At 34.5% G+C, this 24,503-nt stretch overlaps 1 protein-coding gene across 1 annotated transcript in view; it reads right to left on the bottom strand.

Moving 5' to 3' along the window:
- The window catches only part of CNTNAP2 (contactin associated protein 2), a 1,976,042-nt gene that overhangs the window by 1,078,170 nt on the left and 873,369 nt on the right, over nucleotides 1-24,503 (bottom strand). Inside the window, exon 9 of the mRNA XM_078153085.1 lies at nucleotides 5,611-5,782. Coding sequence (XP_078009211.1) covers nucleotides 5,611-5,782 — 172 coding nt within the window. The remainder of the gene's footprint in view (nucleotides 1-5,610; nucleotides 5,783-24,503) is intronic.

Consider the following 24,503-nt stretch of genomic DNA (forward strand, 5'->3'; position numbering starts at 1 on the left):
CAAGTTGTGGCATATGAATGTAATGGAATCCTATTGTGCTATAAGAAATGATGAACAGGCTGACTTCAGAAAAACCTGGAAAGACTTATATGGTCTGATGCTGAGTGAAGTGAGCAGAACCAAGAGAACGATGTACACAATAACAGCCACATTGTGTGATGACTATTATTGGTAAATTTAACCCTTCCCAGCAATACGAGGATCTAGGACATCTCCAGAGGCCTCGTGATGGAAAATGCTATCCACATCTAAAGAAAGAACTATGGAATTTGAATACAGATTGAAGCATACTATTTGCTATTTTTTCCTATTCTGTTGAGTTTTGTTTACTCTTTCTGGTGGTTCCTCCTATTGGTTCTAATTCTTACCTACAACATCACTAATGTTAAAATATGTTTAACAGGAATATATATGTATAGCCTATATCAGATTGTGAGGAGGGGGAGGGGAAGGGAGAATAATTTTAAACTCAAAAGCATATGGAAGTGATTGTTGATAAATCAAAATAAATTAATAAAAAAAGAGGTGTTCACAGTATAACTAAAACTGAGATAACAGTATATTATTTTTCACTGCTGACCCTTCAGGACTTGTGTTCATTGTGTAGAGAGGCTGAAAAAACTATTAGTTCTATTTAAATTATTTTTTCTTCTTTCATAAGTTAAATGCACATATGTTACAACTCCATTGAAATCCATTTTATCCTCAAAATAACCATCTGAAACACATCATGATTCCCATTTTACAGATGAGGAAAACATCATGACACTACAGATCAAGTTGGAAGGTATCTAGTCAAACTTTCTCATTTTATAGATGAGGAAATTGAGGTTAAGAGAGTTTTTGTCTCATCCAGATCACAGAGATAAACAAATGGGAACTCATTTCCTCTAATTGTAGAGTCAGTTCTGCTTCAACTGGTTTCCTCCACTTTCCTCAGAGACATTAAATGACTTGCCAATGGTCTCACAGATAATCAATATCAAAAGTAGGATTTAAAATCAGGTTTCTTCCAACATCTGATTCTTTAGTCTTTCTACATCCTATACTGCTTACATTTGAATAAAAGGATACTTGAAGTTGGAGGTGTAGGGGCTGGGGAAGAGCGAAGTTTCCTTTATACCATTACTTTCACTGTCTTATGGGTAGGAAAGTCTATAAAGCTCAGAAGTTATGAGACTGTGCACTGTGTATGTTTACACTCAGGCACAAGTAAATATCTTCCAAAGCACTAAGCCCTCTTAAGATCCTTTGATGTGCTTTGCATGTAACGTCCTGTAAATGTATTGTGTTTCATTGCATTCCTATTACACTCAAGTTCTACCAGGCTGTTTATCTACATGACATGAATTGAGTAGCATTTCATTTATCAGAAGAAAGAAATTACTTTTTTCTCCAGTGTTTCATCATGTTCAACAACTAATGTAGATCCATTCTTTTTAAATGAGATCATCTATATACTTCCTCCTGTGGCCCCAAGATGGAATAGTTCTTTAATTCAATTTAAACAACTAAAGTCAATCTTTGTGAAATATTTAAATTTATTTAGGTTCAACTCCAGAAAATATAGTGACACTAATTTCTTTGCTTGTTTTTTTTTAGTGGTTCACCTTTTGAATGTCAATAAATATTAATATGAAATTAATCCATTTTCCTACTGATTAGAATCCCCTACCAGTAATATAAAAATTTAAATGCATTATCATTTCCTTATAGACCTTGGTGGCTTTATTCAAAGTAAAACAGCTAATTAAAATTAAGAAATGATTAACCTTGGCAATAGAAGTGCAAGTAGAACCATGATTTATATATTTGTTCAATGTTCTTTACTCCTGCATACTTCTCAGCCTGTTTAATCTTTATGTAAATATCTATATATGTGTTTAGAATGAGATTCTATATAATATACATTTTAAAATTAAATGTTATATATTAAAATTAGTACCTTAATATTTTAATTTTTTATTAGCAAATGATAGAAATATAATACATGCAAAACTTCATATAGTGAAACACTGTCAAATCTATACAGTTCACAAAAATTGAGTGAATTAAATTTAGCAGCATTGGCAGAATTTGTCCTACCACTAAAGTCACTGAAATGGAAAATGAACCAGGCACTAAAATTTTACAGCTTACAATATATGTATTACTAGGGAGGAAAACCTTTTTGAATGGGTTGCTAATATAAAATGCAGATAAGCTAGCTAGTATGGGAACAAATAACTTTAATCTTTCAGCTCCTGGTTTATCTGGTTATGACTGGGTTTTTTTTTTTGGCAAAAGTAATGCCAGATACAAGGTTGGATTTTTTTGTGTGTGTTTTGCAAAATCAACACACAAATTTTTCTGGCCAAAACTGTTTGCTGTCCATTTTATATTCTAACTGCTAACCCAGTTCGATTAATGACATGACATATGTGGACATGCAGAGAAAATCCTAACCAATATAATCAGTGTGCACACATATGTCCTGCATATATTTAAAATGTGATAAACCAAGAAATATGCTGGATTTGGGGAAACTATTTTGTCAATTTTTTTAAACTTGAAAAGATTATTTTATTAAGAGTATATGAATGAATACAATCATACACATATACTTTCATGTACATGTTTTATATTTTAGGTAAAATCTAGATGTATCCCAGGATAGTTTACTGAAATTTTTATGTATATTCTCACCATAAATAACAATAGAACCCACATAACACTTAATAGCTGTGTGACCCTGGGCAAGTCACTTAACCCCATTGCCTAACAAAAACAAAACAAACAAACAAAAAAGAACCCCTGTTCTAACATATTGGGGCAGCTAGGTGGCACAGTGGATAGAGCACCAGCCCTGCATTTAGGAAGACCTGAGTTCAAATCTGGCCCCAGACACGTAACATTTATTAGCTGTGTGACCCTGGGCAAGTCACTTAACCCCATTGCCTAACAAAAACAAAAACAAAACAAACAAACAAAAAAGAACCCCTGTTCTAACATATTGGGGCAGCTAGGTGGCACAGTGAATAGAGCACCAGCCCTGCATTTAGGAAGACCTGAGTTCAAATCTGGCCCCAGACACGTAACATTTATTAGCTGTGTGACCCTAGGTAAGTCACTTAACACCATTGCCTAGCCAAAAAAACCCCAACAAACCCCCAAAACAATAGAACCAACATACTTGGTATCTAACCCTTCAGAGTGGCCTATGCTTTACACAAGGAAGTGGAAGTGGGAGTCAAGAAATAAAATCAGAAAATAAGTCTGGAAATGACAAAATGTGTACAAAGAAAATGTATAAGCAGCAACCCAGTTAGAATGATACTCAACAATTAGTTTTCACATTATGTCAAAGAGATTAAGATCTCAAAAGGATGAAGACTCAATTAATATTAAATACCCCCAAAAGGTGATCAAGAAGTTTTCAATACCTAACAATCCAAATGTTTACTTTATGAAATCTTTGAGAACATTGGACACATAGAATACTTTTTGTAAAAATAGAAGGATAAAACAGCTGGCATTTAATGCACATTCTTCTACAGTCAATCAAATCTTCACACTCAAATGTTCAAAGAGCTACAGAGAGAATGGTTTCTGTGTCACTAATTATCTTTTCAAAGCATTTAATACAAGTGGGTAAAACAGTCTAAAAGTCTCTTTTCCAATAAGTTGCTTCACATGTATATTATAAGATCATATGAGACTACGTGACATATATAAATGAGATAATGTTATTTAAAAAGGACAATTTAGATGGGTAACTTGGGTCCAAAAATGCCAAGGAGAAAAGGCTAGAGCACATTGCCATTCAGTAATTCTAATGGTACCAGACCTCTCTCTCATGCCAAAACCTATCTTTTGATAATTAGTATTCTTCCAGTGAGTGAGTGAATGAATCAATGAAAAGATATTTGTTCAGTGCTTCGTATGGACTAGGCTATGCACCAAGCATTGGGGTTACAAATACATAGGACAAACACTCCTGTATTCAAGGAGATTACTTTCCATAACTCATCACATGGGGATTGGTGGCTAGGGATTTGGGGCTGAGAAGTCACAGGGATTGTAGGACTCCCAGTGATGCTACATAGATGGAAAAAGGGGAACATGATAATCCCTCTAAAACTGAAACTGCAGTTGGACAATGGACAGATACATGATGAGTGTAGGTAAATTGAAGCACATTACTAAAAATGACTCACACAGTAGCATAAAAGACATCAGCTATGACATGCGTGAAAGAAGGATGGTCACTTAGCAAAAGTGATGCATAACATCAACAGTCTGAGTGTTACAGTTGTAACTATGGAATATTCTAAGGCATTTACAAAAAGATCTCCAGAATGTTGAGTCAATACTCTGAGGAAGATTTATGGAAGAGCATGGATAAGAACCCCAAAGGATAAGAAATCACTGTTGAGTGAACTTGCAAGATTGCAAAGAGTACCAAGCTGATGTCATAGACCCCTTAGGATACTTCTAAATATCACATTTAATGAATAAAAAATATACTTCTAAGTGAAACAAAACTGTTAGTGACACATTTTTGTTGAGAAAAACAAAATAAGCATGTCAAAAATGAAATGAAATTTAAAAAGGTTAAAATATGAAATTAAAAAAAAAGGTCTCTTAGAGGCTATGAAACTTCCAATGGATATTTTAAGAACTGATTGGAAAATCAAGCAAGGATATCATTTTAGTTTCTAGTGATGGTTAGGCAAATTCCTATTTTGTGGACCAAAATGTTATGGGTGAGGATATCTTATAATTATGATTTTTGAAAAAAACATAAAGGAGACAACTCATCACCATTCAATGAAAAAATTGCATCATTCCACAGATAAGAACCCTATTAGATGATATATGACTCATAAGCTGAGTCAATTTTGTATACTAGGATATATATTTTGTATACTAACTAGGGTATCATTTACGTGTGTGTGTGTGTGTGTGTGTGTGTGTGTGTGTGTGTGTGTGTGAAAAAGAGAGGGGAGAGAGGGAGAGGGGATAGGGAAGAGAGGGGAGAGAGACAGACAGACAGAAAGAGACAGAAAGAGTCTGTGAGAGTGTATGTGTTTGTGTTTTCTTTCACTTTCCTGCAGACCCTGGAGAGATGTCAACAGGCTAAGGCTGAGGAAGAGATGATAATTGATATGGGAAAAATAAGGTCTTTGAAGGGTAATCACTGCTTGCTAGTACCAAGAGGAAAAGAATTGTGGGAGGTAAGGTGCTGCTCATTTCTCTTTTATGAAAACTAAAATTTGCTGGAGTGGGGGGAACCAAAACCAAAACAAACAAACAAAAACCCTTGACAATTCCTCAAACCTACTGTCAGATTCTGATAGGAATCTGAGTTACAAAAAACATCTTATAAGCTCTATGTGTTAGTGAATGTTGGTATAAAATAATTGGTGTATTGACATAAAATAAAATTTCATTCATTTGGTTACAAATTCTATAGAATAAGTTAAAGTTATTACTGTATTCACTAAACCACTATTCTTATTTAACAACAGCTTAACAGCTTTTGTGACATTTCACATATTGTATCTCACTTGTAAAAAAGAAGTTGGCATGTTTAAACAGCTCAAACTGTGAATAAAAATAATCACTTACCTGTCTATAATGGCACACATGTCAATACTGACATTAGCGAAGCTACCAGGCTTTCTTTGTTCTATTTCATGTAAATTGACCAGCTGATCATCCACTTGGATAAGCTGCATACACCCTTGGAATGAAGCCTGAAGTACAGAGTGATCTGAGGTATTCATCTGTGTAAGAAAACCTGTGAAATGGAAGAAAGAAATACTGAGTTCTGCCATGTTGTGACAGGCTGTATTCAAAAGCCAACAGGTAGCTTTCCTAATTATAACCATAGTCTCCTTCTTTCCTTCAAACCATATAATCTCAGGGCTGATGTGGGCATTAGAGCTGTTCAAGTTGAATCACTTATTAATCAGAGAAGATTTGCCCAATATTCCGGAGGTGGGGAACTTGTGACCTTGAGGCCATATGTGGCCTTCTAGGTCCTTGGGTGCAGCCTTTTGACTGAGTCCAAGTTTTACAGAATAAATCCTTTTATTAAGGGGATTTGATCTGTGAAGTTTGGATTTAGTCAAAGGGCCGCACTTGAGAACCTAGAGGGCCACATGTGGTCTTGAGGCTGCAGGTATTAGATGCTAATTAACCATCACAGCAATTTCATGGTTAGGGATCCAGGACTCTTCTCTCAGATAAGGTAGTATGATGCAGTAGAGAGAGTACTGTCTCTGGAGCCAGAGGGCCTGAGTTCAAACCCCATATTTAATGTGTATCACTTAGGTAACTTCTTTTGTATAATAGAGCAGTTAGATTATGTTGTCTACAAGGCCCTGCTCTGGGGCTATGATTTTATGAATTTTTTTATACATTTTTACACTTGAGTATTAATATAGATGACAGTTCCTCTTCTACAAACTGAAACTCTTAGAAAGATGGATTATGCTAGTCAATATGAATGAGCTAGCCCTTGTGATACCATAAGGGTGGGTGATAAAGAAAATGTCTCCCATTCCTATCACTTTTTCTTTTCAAGTTGCCATCTTTTCCTGGTAACTATTGCCTGATACTATCTTCTTCCCCTCATATACACCTGAGCCTGTCTTTTCAAAGTATGAGGAGGAGGGGAGAAGTTAGGCTTCTGACTTTTCCTAACTTCCTACAACCATCCCAATTTAGCTCTCTGTGCCTAGAAACTCTGCTCTCTGCAGGCAGCTATCTAAAATTATCAACTAATCTGGGTTATGTATTATCTCACTCAGGTAAGGTATTTTCTTTTAACAGCAGCTTTATGCTTTAATATAGTATTGGTTTAAAGGAAGACATTTTTTTCATGACACTTTTTAGATTTAACTTCCATATAATATGCACATATATTGTTAGGGCTCAAAATGCTAATGGATGAGTCTAAAATGAAAAGTGATTGTTGTAACTCTTCTCACAGATCTAAAATCTGGAAGGCAAATTGTAATGTTAAACATTTTAAGTTTTGTTGTTCAATATGTTTAAAAGAACAGAATAATAATCATATATCATCTTTTTTCAACAAAAGGTTGAATGCCTTAATATTTTTATGGATAAAAAGTTTATGTTAAGAATATACTATAGGCCAACTATATAGATGTACAAATTTTTTAAAGCCTAAATATTCCAGAATTTTTCTTTTCCATGAAGGGATCTAAGATGTGGCTTTTTTAATTGCTTGAATGAATAAATGGATAAGTGAAAGAAAAAAAATATTAATTATGAGCCTGCTGAGTGCTAGGCATTGTGTCAGGTCCTGGAAATGCAAACAGAAAAGCCAGATCATCCCTGTGCTCTCAAGGATTTCACTTTCTAAGTAAGGTTGACAACATTTATAGCAGGGTTCAGCCACAAGGTGAAAAGAAGGCTCCACAGTAGTTAGCTACAAGGAGGCTAACAAAGCCCAAAGGAGCTCAGGGTACATGGCTTGTACATTGGAGAGTGTACTAATAAGCCAAATGATAAGACCTAGTAGATCTAAAACTTTTAAATTATTAACAAATGTATTTCATCCTAACATTATTACTATAACAAAAATATTTCTATAGAATACATAGGGATTTAGATCATTACATAAAAATCCAGATTTATTATAATAATGAAAATTTGTAATTTACAGTAACAATTTTTGGGGAATATCCCAGGGTATCTGCATGATGACAGGGAATAAAAACACCAGAGTTCTTCCTTCTCTCTATGAACAAATTAATAAAGAAAAGCTCAATTAAAGATTGCATAAAAGAAGTATCATTCACTCAATCAGTACACGTTTATTAAGCACCTACTTTGTCAGGGACTGCTAAGGTCCTTTGCCAGTCATTTAATTTATATAGCTGACATTTTCTTTTTTATTAAAACAGTATTTGTGTAAAAAAAAAAAGGTCAATGTAAGAGTATTTTGAATCTTGATCTTCTCCAGTGCCCTCTGGTGGCTAAAATAAAACAACAACAACAACAACAACAACAACAAAAATTCCATCTTGGGAGCTCTTCATTTGCATTGAATTAGAACAATCCAAGAATGTTGATTTTTTGAAAAGATGCCTGTTCAGTCCCCTGCATGCATCAGAATGATTTTCAAATCAGCTTAATCAAGGTACAATTGAATAGAGGCAGTGGTCTAAAACCAGAAGTGAGTGAACATCCAGCTGCAGCTATATTGAATACTCTTAACGAGACTGTCATTAGCTTTGTTTTGTTTTGTTTGGTTTGGTTTTTTTGGATGTTCAGTCTCCAAATACCCACACTTTGCCTCAAAGAACCATTACAAAAAAGAGTAGATCTATTTGGGTGAATAAGACCCTTATTGAGGCAGCAGCTGCATAAACACACATGAGAAGAGATTGAGTATAAATAAAATGGGTCTTCATCAGTCACTCATGACAATGTTCCTGGTAAGCACTGATCAATTTTGAAGTTTGCCTTTGTCAAGTCTCTCATTTTTCTGCATGGGTGACATTCTGGGAAAATTTAATTACAGCAAAAAACCCTTAAGTACATACATAAGGATCTCTTTTTTTCCTTGTCCTTGTTCACCTTTAAGACTTTAAGTTGGCATTTATATACCCGCTTATGTACAGTTATTTCATTTGATCCTTAAAACAACCCTGTGAGATAGGTGCTATTATTATCCCCTTTTTACAGATGAAGAAATTGAGATTGATTAAGGTTGGGTGTCTTGGCCACAGTAACATAGCTATTAGATTTCAACTCAGATCTGACTAATTCTGGGACACTATCCTCTATGGCAACACGTATCTGCCATGTTACAATTGATTCTGCCAATCTTCTGTGATATTAGAAGATCAAGAAAAGATATGTAATACAGATGTCATTCAAGGTAGCATGACAGTCATGAATCCAGAATGTCAAAAATCCACTTATAACTATGTTAAAACATAAAAATGTTGTAACTATTCCTACTAATACTCTGCATACTATCCAGGTCTTACCTTCTGCACAGATTTCTTCAATAGACTCTTCACTTGTCCTTCTGCCATAGATCGCTTCCTACTCTGATTCCTATTTCACAGAGCTTCAGAATTGTTTTTCCTTAAGTGTAGGCCTGACCTTGACACTTTTGTACTCACTAAGCTTTACAATAGCTTCTTATTGCCTCTATTGATGGAAAAATATAATAAACTGTACCCTGCAATTCAGGCATAAATCCTTCAGAAATACTTTTATAATGTATTTAACATTATTTTCAAATCCAAACACATTTAAAGAGATGTCCAAAATAGTATAGTCCTTCCATGTTTTCTTACATGTCTGTACTCCAAAAGAGTTTTCAGTAACATTTATAGGAAGCTTTAAAAAACTCATAATATGTTAAAATATAGTTTCAGGCTTATAGAACAAATGGCACTAACAGTAGTTATTTAATCTTCAATTAGAACTCTTCAGTTTCTTCTAGGATGACTTCCTTCAAGGAGAGATCTCCTCTCTTTGGACCAATATCTCAATCCATTCTGAACTGAAAAGAGGTAATTTCCTTTGATGGGTCACAGATCAATTACTTTGGAGTATGTGGAAGGGCAATAATCAAACGGGGAAAGAATTAATTTTTCCTGAGTTTGGTTTTCACCAGTTTTCATAAGAAAGGTATTTTGTCCTCTACCTACCATACTCCTTTCTAAGGGGACAATTCTGAAAAGGGTTAATATTTATAGAAAAAAAAAGCAGAAACAAAACCTTTTAATGTGCTTCTACATTTTTAGAAAAAAATACAAACTTTTAGGTTTGACTTTTAAAGCCCTTCTTATCCTTGCTCCAATACATCGTTCCCAAATGATTTTAAGTCATTCTCCTGCCTGTACTCTTCGGTCTAGCTGAATTGTTTTCTCTTTCTCTCACATATGACATTACATCTCTCATTTCTATGCCTATTCTTTGGCCATCCCTCAAGCCTGGAATGTTCTTACTCCAGACTTCCACCTCTTAGAATCCCTGACTTTCTTCAACATTGTGATCAAATGTTACCTCTTTAAAGTCTTTCTTGGTCCACCCTGCTTAAAACCTCCACACCCAACTGCTAGTACCTTTCCATCTGAAGTTGTCTTGCAGTTACTTTTGTACATGTATGGGCACACACACATACATACAAGCACACACACAATGTATGCCTGTACATATTCTGGTTGTCTAAAAGGCTTATTACAGCTTTTAATTTATTAAAGCTGCACTAAAACTTTTGGAACACCCTAGATGCACATAAACAAGAATGATTGACTCTTCATTAGAATATGACTTTAAAAAACCCAATTTTTACTGATATCTTGTTATACATTATAAACATTTATTCTAGCATCCCTTTTCCTCTAGCTCCCAAAGAGCCAACTTATTCTTTTTTTTAAAGAAGAAGAGAAAAAAATTAGCAAAACCTATCAGCATGTAAAAAAGTTTGAAAACACATGCTGTGTTAGCCACTTGTAGACTTCCCACCTCTATCAAGGAATGGGATGGTAATATTTTCTTATATCCCTTTGAATGGGATGTCCCAGTGAAGACTTCTCAGTGTAATTAAAGTTTGGGATAAGACTATCCTAAATCTGGTAATAAGTTCAGGAGGTAGGATAGGGTTAAGTATAGATTTCTATAAGTTTCTTTTAGTGCCATATATCAATAGTCAAAATTTGTCTAGTTGTTAAGCCCTAGCTTACCTTTTAATCTTATTCAGAAGCACCTTTGCCCATTGCCCTAAAAGAATCTGGCTCCAGAAAACCCTTAAAAGGTTCCTTATCTACTCCCCTTATCTCCCATTGAAAGGACCTTACTCAGATGTCTTCCAGGTCCCTCCATTAACTATTCTATTGTCTATTCAATCTCTCAGACCTTCCAAAACAGTTGTAACCATGGTGGCCTGTCTCCACAGTGCAAAGTCTAGCTTGACTGCACATTTTTTAATTGCTTCTTTGACATTATCTCAACAAACTAAGAAATCTAGAGATGTATACTATGTCCTTTGTCCTATGGTAGAGTCTTGTGTGTGAGATTGTGAGCCGAGTTAACAGACAGCTAGTGGGAGGGGGAATTTACCCGTTAGGGCTATTTAACCCAGCTTTCTGCTTCTGTGTCTTTGTCTCCCTTCATCAGATCATACTGGTGGAAGGACACCCAAATCTCAAGATTTGAAATAATAATAATAAATTGACTTTCCATTTCTCCTTGGATACCTCTGTGTTTTTTTAATTTAAGTGGCATCCCACACACCTTCTTTGGGATCAAGTTTATTCTGAGCAATCTGCAAACTTAATTTACTTTCTGTTTTATTTTGTGGTTGCCATTCTTTTCATTTACATTGTCACCATTGTGTGTATTGTTTACTTGGCTCTGCATCAATTGGCATGTAAAGTTTTTGAAGACAGGATCTGTTTTTTTCTTTGTCTTTGCAGTTTCTGGGTTTAGCACAGTTGCCTCACACACAACAAATGCTTAATAAGTGCTTGTTTATTTACTTATAAAAAAACTGTCCTTAGAGAAAGAAGAATAATATATGAATTCTGCCTATGCCATTTACTATCTGCTTGGCCTTGGGCAAATACTTAATTTCCTTAGAAGCCCAGTATTTTACATTCATACAGCTGCTACTATCATAGATTTTTTTTCAGCTAACTCCCATATTAATAATTGATGTATAAAAGTAAAATTATAAAAAATCAACACCTACTGTGGTGTACATTTGAATCTTTAAGAAAAACCCAATCAGAAATGGAAAAGATGCCTTATAAGTTTTCTTTCCTTGACCTTATTACAAAACATGTCTTTCAAACCTCTCTTACACGAGTTCATTTTACTAGTGAGCAACTACAAATCAAACCTCAGTCCACATTCAGTGACATATATATGAATACTAAGTAAAAGTTCCATTTGTTCTCATAATTTATGTATTACTCATATATCATTAGCTTTTTTTTTCTTCCTCATACCTTCCTAAGATCTCAAGATGATGTTAAGAAAGTTAATTAAAAACTTCTGGATTTTTATTTCATTTTCTTAGTGTACCCTGGTCAGAAAGTCCACTTTATCCCATAATTTAGAATATGAGTCAAGAAACAGTTCATTCTCTCCATTAAGTTACAATCCTGGGATGCAAGAAGCATCACTGGCCACACAGAGACTTGTGTTTTTATGGGGAACAAGTAGGCTTCCGAATATGAGCCATTTCCCACAGATATTTATGATAGACCAAAAACAAAAATCATGCTGGTTTCATAACTAGTCAGTTACTAGCCTCAGGAGTATTCTGTGTTTCAAGTAAGGGGACAAAGTGACTTTCAGATCTACTAATCTGACATTTGCCTAATGTGTTAGAGAGAGTGTTCTTTGACTTTGTACAAGAATTGCAATAAAGGAAAGCAAAACATAAGGTTAGATGTACTTGTTTATTTTAACTGATATATAGGATTATTCTAAAATGTAATACCAAGGAAGGGAAATAGTCACCACTACAAATATTCTGACAAATATGTTTTAGAAAAAAAAAGTGTATGCCTTTAATAATATGTGTACTAACTACCTCATGGAATTGCTGTAAGAACCACATGAGGGGTGAAAGGTCTTTTCAAATGAGAATAACTATGTAAATATATCCTAGCAGTATGAATGAAGAAGAGCCAGAAAAAAACAATAGAATGTTCTGGTTTTATTGTATGTTTATGCATGTGCATGTTTATATATGTATGTATGTATACACACACATATACATACACACATACATGTATATACATATGTGTGTGATCTTCAAGAAAATATAAGGTTTTTGAGAGTAGGGACTACTTTATTTCTGTATTTGTGTCTTTAGCATCAAAGATAGTGCCTGGCATATAATATGACACTTAAGAAATTATTATTAATTGAATAAAACAACAATATAAATGAAAATATCGGCAAAAGGCAGCACCAAACGTTTATTAATATGCAATGATCAATCTTGGATCCAGAGAAGAGATGATGAAATGCACACTGTTCTCAAGAGCAAGGTAGCAGAGGATTACAAGTAGATACTGAATGTTGCATACATTGTCAAATTTGCTCACTTTGTAGATTGGTTATGCTTGACCCTTTTTCATTGTTATGTTGCAGGATCCAATGTGTTCACTGGGGCAAAATCAGGAAATCATCAGGTGCAAAAATAAAAGGTATCTACAAAACTGAAAAACAAATAGTAATACGCACCATTGTCATGATCACTGTTAATACTCCATAACTATGGTTTGCAGTAGTACATGGATTTACAATGAAGTAGTGGAGCTATTTAAACAGATTGGAGATACAGATTACGGTTGCATTTTTAGGTTTAAAACAGCGTATTTGAATCCAAAGGGTCCTTATTGCCACTGATTGTTAATGTGTTGTTAACATGTTAACAATGTGTTAATCCTAACAGTAACTGATGAATTCCTCTCAAATGTAACTGGATCTTATTAATGGTAAGATATAACAGTGGAGCTACCACTCTTGTAGAATAAGACTGAGTAGCCTTTCCTTTTGTGTGAAGGCCTCCTGTCACTCTATATTCCTGGTGAGTCTGAGGTTTCAGTTGAGAGTTACCATATGAGAGTTACCACCTGGTTTGGAATTAGCTTAACCTTTCAATGATTTTGCTGACAAAGATTATGTGTACATTTTCTAAGTTTCCAAAATGTAATTTATAAATACACCAGTCAAAAACATGCTGATGTTTGTACTGACATTGATTCCAATCTCATTTAGATTTAGGCTATAAAGCAAACCTCATGATATACAGAAACAATTAACTTTATGTAATACAGTTCACAAATAACCCCATGACTTATTCTCTAAGACAGTTTTACAGAGGGCCTCTACATTTCCATTTCCCACTGAGCCAGAGTCAGAATGAGGTAGTGGCACAAGGTGGCACAAGGACACCATAGCACTCATGTACATTTCTACACATTTAGACCACTTATTGCCTAAAATTATTAACAGGTATAGGAAATACAAAGAAGACCTGTGACTTCATCAGTATAGGGAACTTCTTATTGAGGAAACTCCTATTGCCGATCTAGGTTGTTATCTTCTCTGGTATTTATAGTCTTAGAGCTAAGTGACTTAATAGATAGTGGGACTTACATAATAATAGCCATGTTGTGCAATGACTAATATTGATAAACTTAACCCTTCTGAACAATGCAAGTATCTAAGACATCTCCAAAGGCCTCATGATGCAAAATCCTACCCACATCCTAAGAAAGAACTATGGAGTTTAAATGCAGATCAAAGCATACTGTTTGCTATTGTTTTCTTCTATTGTGTTTTGTTTCCTCTTTCTGGTGGTTCCTCCTATTGGTTCTAATTCTTATGACATCACTAATGTGAAAATATGTTTAATAGAAATGTATATGTATAGCCTATATCAGATTGGATGTCATCTTGAGGAGGCAGGTGAGGAGGGAGGGGGAGAAAAATTTAAAACTCAAAAGCTTATGAAAGTGATTATTGATAAATCAAAACAAATTAATAAAGTTTAAAAAAAAATAAATAGTGGTACCTGGACTCAGGAAGGCCTGAAACTGAATCCTGTCTCAGATACTTATAAACATTGTGACCATGGGCAAATCCTTTAAACTCATTGTACCTGTTTCTTCATCTGTAAAATTGGGATAATAAAATCACTCATAGGGTTGTTGCTAGGATGAAATGACAATATATATATATATATATATATATATATATTTATATGAAGTGCTTTGTAAATCTTTAAGAGGTATATAAACCCTAGCTATCAATTATATTTATTAGAGCAGGAGTTCTTAACTTAGGGTTGCGAACCTGTTTGTTTTTTAATATTTTGATAAATGTATTTCATTATGGGTCAACTAGATATCACAGTGGATAGAGAGCCATGCCTGAAGTCAGGAAAATTCATACTCCTGAGCTCAAATCTGGCCTCAGATACTTACCAGCTGTGTGACCCTGGCCAAGTCACTGTTTGCCTCAGTTTCTTTATCTATAAAATGAGCTGGAGAAAGAAATAGCCAACCACTCTAGTATCTTTGCCAAGAAAATCCCAAATGAAGTCATGAAGAGTCATACATTACTGAGAAATGACTGAGCAACAACAACAATTGCAATATTATTGATTTTCTTTGTAAGCCTATATTTTATTCTATGTTTTCAAAAGCATTATTCTGAAAATGTATACATTCTGAGAAGGTCTGTGAAACAAACAAACAAAAATTAAAACCCCTCATATTAGAAGCCTTAAATAACTTGCCCAAGGTCATATAATAAGGTGTCAGAGAGGAGACTTAAACCCAACTTTACTGGCTTTGAGGCTAAGCATTAATAAGTTAGCTCACTTTTTTCTGATGGGCTCCAGTAGGACTGAAGCACTAGATGGATGAGCTTTAACAGGAGAAGTTAGAGAGAAAAGGCTAGCATCTAAAGCAGGCAAACAGGCAACAGATATTTATTAATACTTATATAAGTAAGAATGAAAAGAAAGACAATTCCTGCCCTTAAGGAACATATTCTAATGGAAGTGGGGGGGAGGAAATATATGAGAAACTGAAAAGTGGGGAGTAGAGGGCAAATGGAGAAAGTACTTGTTAGGAGAATGATATCAAAGACCAAAAGAAGTAGAAGTAGGAGGAACATGAATGGTGGCTGACCTAAGACCTTACTGAAAATGGAGATCCCAGGAGGAAGTCAGCAGTGGGAGAATAGGGCTGGCAAAGGGGTCTGGCATGGTGGATGGATGTTCTAGGCTGAGAAGGACCCAGTTGTGGAGGGAAGTTCCAGGCTGAGACGGCAACAGAGACCTACTGGCAAAATCCATAAAGTCAAAGGCAGAGCCAGAATGAAGGAGGGTGAAGGCTGGGCAGCCTTGACCCTCCTCCAAATGGAGGCCCAGTGAGCAATTCATCAGTAGCAAAAAAGGGACTGACGTGGAAAAGAAAGATTCCAGGGTTAGAATGGATTTTCTAGCATAAGGAGGCCCTAAGTGCTAAGGGAAGTTTCAATGTGAGATTGCCACTAAAGCATGGTGGAAAATTCCAGAAGAATAGAAGCAGATAGGAAGTAAATGAATACCAAAGGCATTTTTAGTGAACTACAGTCCTTACATGGGGAACTGTATAAGGAGCTGTTTGAATTCAGGAAATAGCATGAGAATGTTAAATTCCTCGGCAATAGCCATAGTGGGAGTGGAGGAGGCTAAAGCAATTGTCATCAATAAAACAAAGGAAAAAAACTGGGTATACTTTACAAATAGACCTAAGTCCTGTTTGTTTTACAAATACACTCATTCCATTCCCAAACTCTTTATGCCTATCAAGTTCCAATAATTACCCCAAAAGTGATACAGCAAAGTGAGCTTTTAAAATTCCACTCTTGCTTGAGACTATTAGGCAAATAATGTTTTACTGATGGAATAACAACATATCCTTGTGGGTCACTTTAATGGTTAATTATAATCATGTTGGTTGTTTCATTTACAGCTGTTATATGCTTCTTTTTCTTCTGTTAATGACTAAGCTTGAATATCTGTCCTCCAAAATCTTTTTTGTTGTTGTTATTGTTGTTTCTCTTATGTCAGACCCTTGGTAACTCCATTTGGGTTTTTCTTGGCAAAGATACTGGAGAGGTTTGCAATTTGCTTCTCCAACTTATTTTACAGATGAGGAAACTGAGGCAAACAGGATTAAGTGATTTGCCCAGGGTCACACAGGTAGTGAGTATCTGAGGCTGAATTTGAGCTCATTAAGATGAGTCTTCCTGATTCCAAGCCTAGTGCTCTATCCACTGTTCAATCTAGGTCAAAGGTAATATGAAAGTATATCACATGTATATCTAGATCTATCTAGAATTGAATATATATATGTGTATATATATATATATATATAAGTAACTGTGAAAAAAATTGAAGCAAGTTTCTCTGATAAATGCCTCATTTCTCAAATATATAGGGAACTGAGTCAAATTTATAGAAATAATAGCCATACCCCAATTGATTAATGATCAAATAATATGAAGAGTTTTCAGATAATCTGAGATATCTATAGTGACATTAAAAAAATGCTCTAATTCACTATCGAATGGAGAAATTCAAATGAAAACAATTCTGAGATACTACTTCATACCTATTAAATTGGCCAATAGGATAGAAAAGGAAAATGACAAATATTGGAGGTGATGTGGGAAAAAGGAGTCATTAATGTGGTGTTGGTGGAGTTGCAAACTTATTCAACCATTCTGTAGAACAATTTGGAACTATGCCCAAAGGGCTATAAAACCCTTTGACCTAGCAAAACCACTACTAGGTATCCCAAAAGAGATTTAAAAAAAGAAAAAGGAAAGAAAAAGAAAAAAAAAAGAAAAAGGAAAAGGACCTACATGTACCAAAAATATTTATAGTAGTACTTTTCTGGTGGCAAAGAATTGGAAATTGAGGGGATGCCTATCAATTAGGGAATGGCTGAACAGCTTATGGTATGTGAATATGATGGAATACTATTGTGCTATAAGAAATGATAAGCAGGATGTTTTAAAAAAAAAACCTGGAAAGACTTACATGAGCTGATGCAAAGTGAAATGTACCTTATACAAAATAACAGCAATTGTAAGATCATCAATTGTGAATGACTTAGCTATTCTCAGTAATACAATGATCCAAGACAACTCTGAAGGACTTAAGATGAAAAATGCTATCCATTCCCAGAAAAAGAATTGATGGTGCCTGAATACAGACCGAAGCATACTTTTGTTCCTTTATTTTTCTTGAGGTTTTTTGTTTGTTTGTTTGTTCTTTGGTCTTTGTTTTCTTTCACAACATAACAAATATGGAAATGACAACATATGCATAACCTATATTGAATTGCTTGCCTTCTCAATGGCAGTGAGTGGGAAGGGAGGAAGGGGAAAATTAGGAACTCAAAGTTTTAAAATGAATGTTTAAACCTGTTCTTACATATAAGTGGGAAAAAGTAAAATACTAAATACATTTTAAAAAAGAATTGAATATATATTTAATATGTATCCAGTGTACACCCTAAATTGTCCTAGATACAGTGGGGGAAATAAAAACATTCCACCAAGAAATTTATAAATTTAGTTAGGAAAACATGACTAGCACATATAATAATGTTGAAAGAAAGTTGATCCTAAATGGTGATACAAAGTGCAAAGCAATATTAATAATAATATCTAACATTTATATACTATTTTACCATTTACAAACTTCTTTCCTCACAACAACCTTGTGAAATAGATAAATTTAAGTGTTATTGCCTTTTTTGCAGATGATAAAACTAAGATTCATAGTGAATAATTCAGTTCTCCAGCCTCATACTGGTAAGTGATAGATCTTTGATCCCAATTTATGCATTCTGACTCTAAATACTGCTTTGATTATTTTAGTCTTCCACACTTCTTCACTGCAAGAATAAGAACAATAGGAATACCACAAAGGTTTTCAGGAAGGAAAGATCATTGTGGGCTGCTACAGTAATGGCAGGTTTTATGAAAGAGGTCTGATTTTAAGCTGGATTTTGAGGGATAGATAGGATTTGAATTGTTGAAGAGGAAGCTTGGTGGCATTTGGGTTGAGGGAATAGCATAATCAAAGATATGACTCTGGGAACAGAAATGAGGCCTGACTGCAATAGATGGTGCATGTTCAAAAATTAATAGCCAAGAATTAATTAGGAAGTATGGGAACATGTGATAGAGTGCCTTGAGACTTAGAGTTCTGAACTTATTTAGTATGTCACTATAAGTTCTTGGACTTGTACAAGAAAGTGTAAAAGTATTGTTTTATAAAGACTAATCTGACAGCAGAAAGAATGATGGATTGAAAACCAAGAAACCAGCCTACATCAGAAAAGCCAGAGAGATATAAGATATCAGTCTTAAAGAGAAAGAAGAAATTTTGTGTTTTGGTTTGACATATAAGAGGAAGTGGGCATGGAATATATAAGCAGGGTACAGATGGTCTTAACAGAAAATGGCTTCAACCTAAAAGAAAAAGAAAAAAAAGAGGTTGTTTCAAGTTTCTGTGATGGCCAGTCTTACTTTTCCTTGCTAACATGAATGGTGTGTACTTCACATTTAGATGTGAATGATGTGAATGCATGAAGGTTACATATAAGACTACAGAAACTTTGAGGCATGAATGAGATTAATTGATTTTTTTATGATTTTTATTGAACCTCTGGGATCTGGAAAAGCCAAATCTTCTTAGAATAATGCAGGAGCTATCAATAAGCATAATATGCATAGCAGATAAACAAGGACTTGCTGAACTGCTCTGTTTCCTACCATTTTCTATCCCTCCTTTCTATGACAAACAATCATAGCAAAACACATATTTGTAGAACTTAATAAAATCAACTTAAAACTGAAATGTTCTATTGTTCCCCTCCCTCCTTTCCCATGTGTGTCTTCTAATAGACAACAGAGGGAATTGCACTCATAGAGAAACAGGAAATCGGATGCTCAGACTAGCTACCTAGATGAGTTAGAACAGTTATCAATTGGCAAATCAATGTGTACAATAGAATGAGAATCCAAAGTTGCCTCAGGCTGCTTTAATCAAAGAAATTGCAGAGTAATTCAAGTGAATAATAGTGCTGGTTTATGTTTCTCTATTTTCATGTTATTTTACTTTTGAAAAAAAAAACAAACCATCAAGAAAACAAAGCTTAGTTATGTGTTTATATAGCCAGGTAGTATATTACAAAGACAAGCCTTTTTTTTTTTTATAACTACTATGTTGACAAATTCTATAAGCTGAACAAATTAATGGGCAGTCCATACGAATAAAGATCCCTGAACTACAAGAACTAGTTCTAAGATCTAGACCCATTTCAGCACCTACTTGATATTTGCTTAGACAAACCATTTAAAAGTCTCTGGCTCTCATTTGCCTGATGTGTAAAAGCAAGGATCATAAGACGATAGATTTAGAACTGGAAGGGACCTTGGCGATCATTTAGTCATTTTTTTAAAAATTTTAATCTTTCATTTTTATTGACTTGCCCGGGGTCACACAGCTAGCAAGTGTCAAGTGTTTGGTCTGAGGCCACATTTGAACTCAGGTCTTCCTGACTTCAGGGCCAGTGCTCTATCCATGTGCCACCAGCTGCTCCCCAATCATTTAGTCATTTTAGCCTGTCATTTTACAGATGAAAAAAGTGAGGCCACTTAGTGGCAAAGTTATTTCCCTAAGATTACTAAGGTAATAAATACATTCCAGAGCCAAGATTCGAACTCATTTCCTCTAATTCCAAATGCAATATTCTTTTCACTCTACCATTTAGAGCAAAGTTGGTTAGATGAGCTAAGGTAGTCTTACATCCAATATAAGGTGCATTAGTGAACCTTACAGTTATTGAGCCCCAAGTTTAGTTGTGCGCTAGATGTAAATTTTGACACTGTATAATTTTATTCTATGATATGAGAGGCAAAAAATAGTGAAATGAATAAAATGCCTATGCTTCTTTGATTGGACAGAGTTCTCTACTTTCACATTTGGTGACATTCTAACTTGCAAGGAGTTTTTTTATTGTTGATGTTTCTTCTCCATTTTGTTTGTGGAAAATTGGAAAATAATCACCTCTCATGCTTATTACCAAATGAACTTTTATTGACATTTAAAATAACAACAAAAATTAAAAAAAAACAAACCTTACTTCTACACTATATCTATTTTTTTTACAAACCATTGAAGTTTTGATATTTATCTGAAATTCAGTCAACCTAAAAACTAATCTCCAAAAACAGTTTTTGTTTCTAAAATTATTTTAAAGTTTAAGAACTATAAACATATAATACTTAGTCTTCCCTACAATGAGCTGCAGATAGTTGTGAATCATAAAAACAATAGTAATAATACCTTAAATTGATTGTTTGCATTTTGGCTTTGCCTACTTAATACCTAAGATAGACTTTGTACATAGCAGGTGTTTAATACATATTCAATTTTCCTAAATTTATCACTGTTCAATTTTTCTAATAAATGGCATTATGACTTTATTGACTTTGACAGCAAATGATTGGACCAGACTATGGATACTCAATCTGCCTTGAGGATAGACATAGTTTTAACCCCCTTTCCATGAAAAATTCTAACCCAATCTTTTAAAGATTTTATTGGTTATAAGAAAGCAGCTCTGATTTTGTAATCTAAATGGGAAAGTATGTAAGATTTTTTTTCATCCAATATATTAGGCACTCACATATTATATAGGCAAAAACATACCTACATTTTAAAACCTTGGAAGCCTTATGGTAATTTGTATTCCTCAGAGCATCTCATACACAGTAGGAGATCAGTTAATATTGATTAGGTGATTTTGTAAGATAGTGCATTTATCTCCAATTGCAATTGTCTATTGTGAACGTTACGATTCTTCCGTTACAACTATCATACATTTAAGTTTAGAAAGCTAATTAGAGTCCATGAGTTTTATAGCTTTAGTATTTACCAGCACATCCTTTCTTTCAGCAAAGTTAGGTTAAAAGTAAGTGGCTGTACCCTAATTCCAAGAATGCTTTTATTCAACTAATTTTTAGAACTCTTCTTAGAATGCCATTCTTTTGAAAGACAACAATAATGGTACAGTTCTCTCCTCAAAAGGTTGAATTGAATTTCTGGAAGTAGCCAAAAATTTTCACCACCAGCTTTAGTCAGTCAAATTAATGATTTCCTCTGTATATCATAAATTGCTACTGACTGCAGTTCCCAAACTGGAAGATCTCTCTTGAATTGTGGCCATTAAATGGCCATGTGTCTTCTTTCAGGCCCAGTTTTTTGATTATGTAACACAAGGATTGGAACATAGTAGGACCTCAATAAGCATTTATTGAGATGGTTTGAATTTATCAGTAAAATAGAGATAATACAATTTAGGCTTCTTATTTCACAAAGTTGTAAGAATAAAATAAAATAATATCTGTAATCTGTGGAAATAGGAGCTATATAAATAGAGGCTATTATTTTTTTTTTCAACACTATTATGAGAACAAACATCTCTTACAGTGTCATAACTAGTGGGCAAGGCCAAATCAAGAGATCTTCCCCCTCTGAACCATGCAATACTTTAGGTTCAATACCTTAGAGTTTTGTCCTATTCTAGTGCTTGTTTTTCCCTTGCACCATGTCACTCATCTGCCTCCTCTTAGGAAAGAGATTCTTATCTTTGTTGCTGTAAATTTTCTAAAAAAAAAAACAATAACTGCATTTAAATAAATCAGTTTCCTTTATAAGCCTATGTATTTTATTTTACCTCATGTATTTAAAACTATTACAAGGAGAGGGTCCACAGGCTTCACCAGATTGCCAAAGAGACCCATTACACAAAAAAGGTTACGAATTTCCATTTTAGAATTAATGTCAGTATCTACTGGGTCTGAACTCTGGGGATAAAGGGTCCCTACCTCTCTTACTATACCTAGCATGAGAAAAATCATTCCCCATAAAATTATACCTGAATTGCATTAGTGCTCTGCCATCTTGGTTGTTTTATGTGTGTGTGTGTGTGTGTGTGTGTGTGTGTGCACGTGTGCACATGTGTGATACATTTTTTTTGTTGAGGTAGTTTCTTAGACTTTCCCTCTGAAACACTATGTTGCTAAGCTCATATTTTTCAAAGGAATATCCAACTTAAACAAAATAGGATAAAATACCAAAAATAAGCACCAAGAGGTAAAGTGATTAAGTAAAGTGTATATTAATGGAGTGTGAAGCAAAAGATGAAAAAATGAAACAATGGTCAAGCAGTTCAATCAATAAACTTAATAAGTAAAATTGTCCTCAAATAACCTGCATTATTGACTATAATAGATAATCGATGGATTTATTTTTAAACAAATTTCAAAATAGTGACTGGGCCTGCAAAAACCTAAGTGGTCTTAGAAGGTTTAGGGAAAGAGAGGTTTAGCTTTCTTTCTTTCTTTTTTTTTTTCTTTTAGGCATGGGGTTAAGTGACTTGCCCAGGGTCACATAGCTAGTAATTGTCAAGTGTTTGGTCTAGAGGCCGGATTTGAACTCAGGTCCTCCTGACTTCAGGGCTGGTGCTCTATCCACTGCACCACCTAGCCGCCCCAAGGTTTAGCTTTCTAAATCACATCTCTGACTTGAAATATGTCTCTAGTTTCATTATTAAGAATTTAGTCATTCTCAGGTTTTTAGAGAGAATCAGGATCTCTTCACATATCCTTCTGTAGCATCACGGAACTCCCTCTCACTATTGCTCAGGAAGATAACTAAGGGGGCGGGGCATAATCATAGCAAAACACCTAGTTGACCACCGTGGTCACCTTCACGATAGCATACAGGCATGTAAGACAGAATGTCCTGTAGCAGAGAAATGTGAAAGAAATAAAGGTATATTCAGAGTTTATAGAGGGTAAGTCCAAGTGCTAAAGGGGAAATATCTATTGCTGTGCATACATATATGTGTGTGTGTGTATGTATATGTGTTTGTATGTATATATATATATATATATATATATATATACATATACACATATCAGTATATACATCTAAATGTCTGCTTTGCCATCATTGCACACTACTGTGACATATATGTCAGGTATATATGTGTATATATATGAATATATGTATGCATAACTGTATATGCATGTATACATGTGTATATATGTATATATACATGCATATATATATATATTATATATATATATACATACACACACATAATCTCACAGTAGTGTGCAATGACAGCAAAGCAGACATTTAGATGAGTAGTGTCAAGTTCAAATAGAAATGGGGGCCATTAATTTGTATACAGTGATCCCAGTAGGTCATATTTATTTAGTATTAAAATACAATATTATCTGTTTTATTTTATTTTTGTCTATTTTGTTAAATATTTCCCAATTACATTGTAATCTTATTCAAGCATCACTCAGGAGTACTGTGAGCTGTATGTTTGAAACCTCTAATCCTGTTTTAAGAAACAGTTCTAAGGATTTGGAGTTAAATGACATGGCTTAAAATCTTGATTCTGCCTCTTCTGTATAGTGTTAAGCAATTCAATTAAACTCTCTGGCCTTTATTTTCCTCATCTGTCAAATGAAGGGGATTGAAAAAGACAATCTCCAAGCTCCCTTCTAGCTCTAAAGCTATGAAATGAACTCTTTTGCAAGACTGTTATAACAGAAGTGATTTCTTGTCTCCCTAATTATATTCTTACCAAAAAAAAAAAAGAAAGAAAAAGCATATGCACATTTCAATTATTAAAGATGGGTAAAATCTTAATTGGCATATGAAAGTTTATAGTGCACCCTCAAGATTACCATCTCTGATTTCTGACTGACTCCCAAGCCATTACCCAAAAGAGCAACTTTCTGAGGAGAAAGGCTTCCCCATTCCTACCAAGACCAACATCAACCACTAAAGGACTACCAATGGTAGGCAGGAAATTCCAAGACCCTTGTGAAGAGCAATGCTCACCAGA

The sequence above is a fragment of the Phascolarctos cinereus genome, unplaced genomic scaffold (genome assembly GCF_003287225.1).
Source record: "Phascolarctos cinereus isolate Bilbo 61053 unplaced genomic scaffold, phaCin_HiC Scaffold_1;HRSCAF=81, whole genome shotgun sequence".
Lineage (NCBI taxonomy): Eukaryota > Metazoa > Chordata > Mammalia > Diprotodontia > Phascolarctidae > Phascolarctos > Phascolarctos cinereus.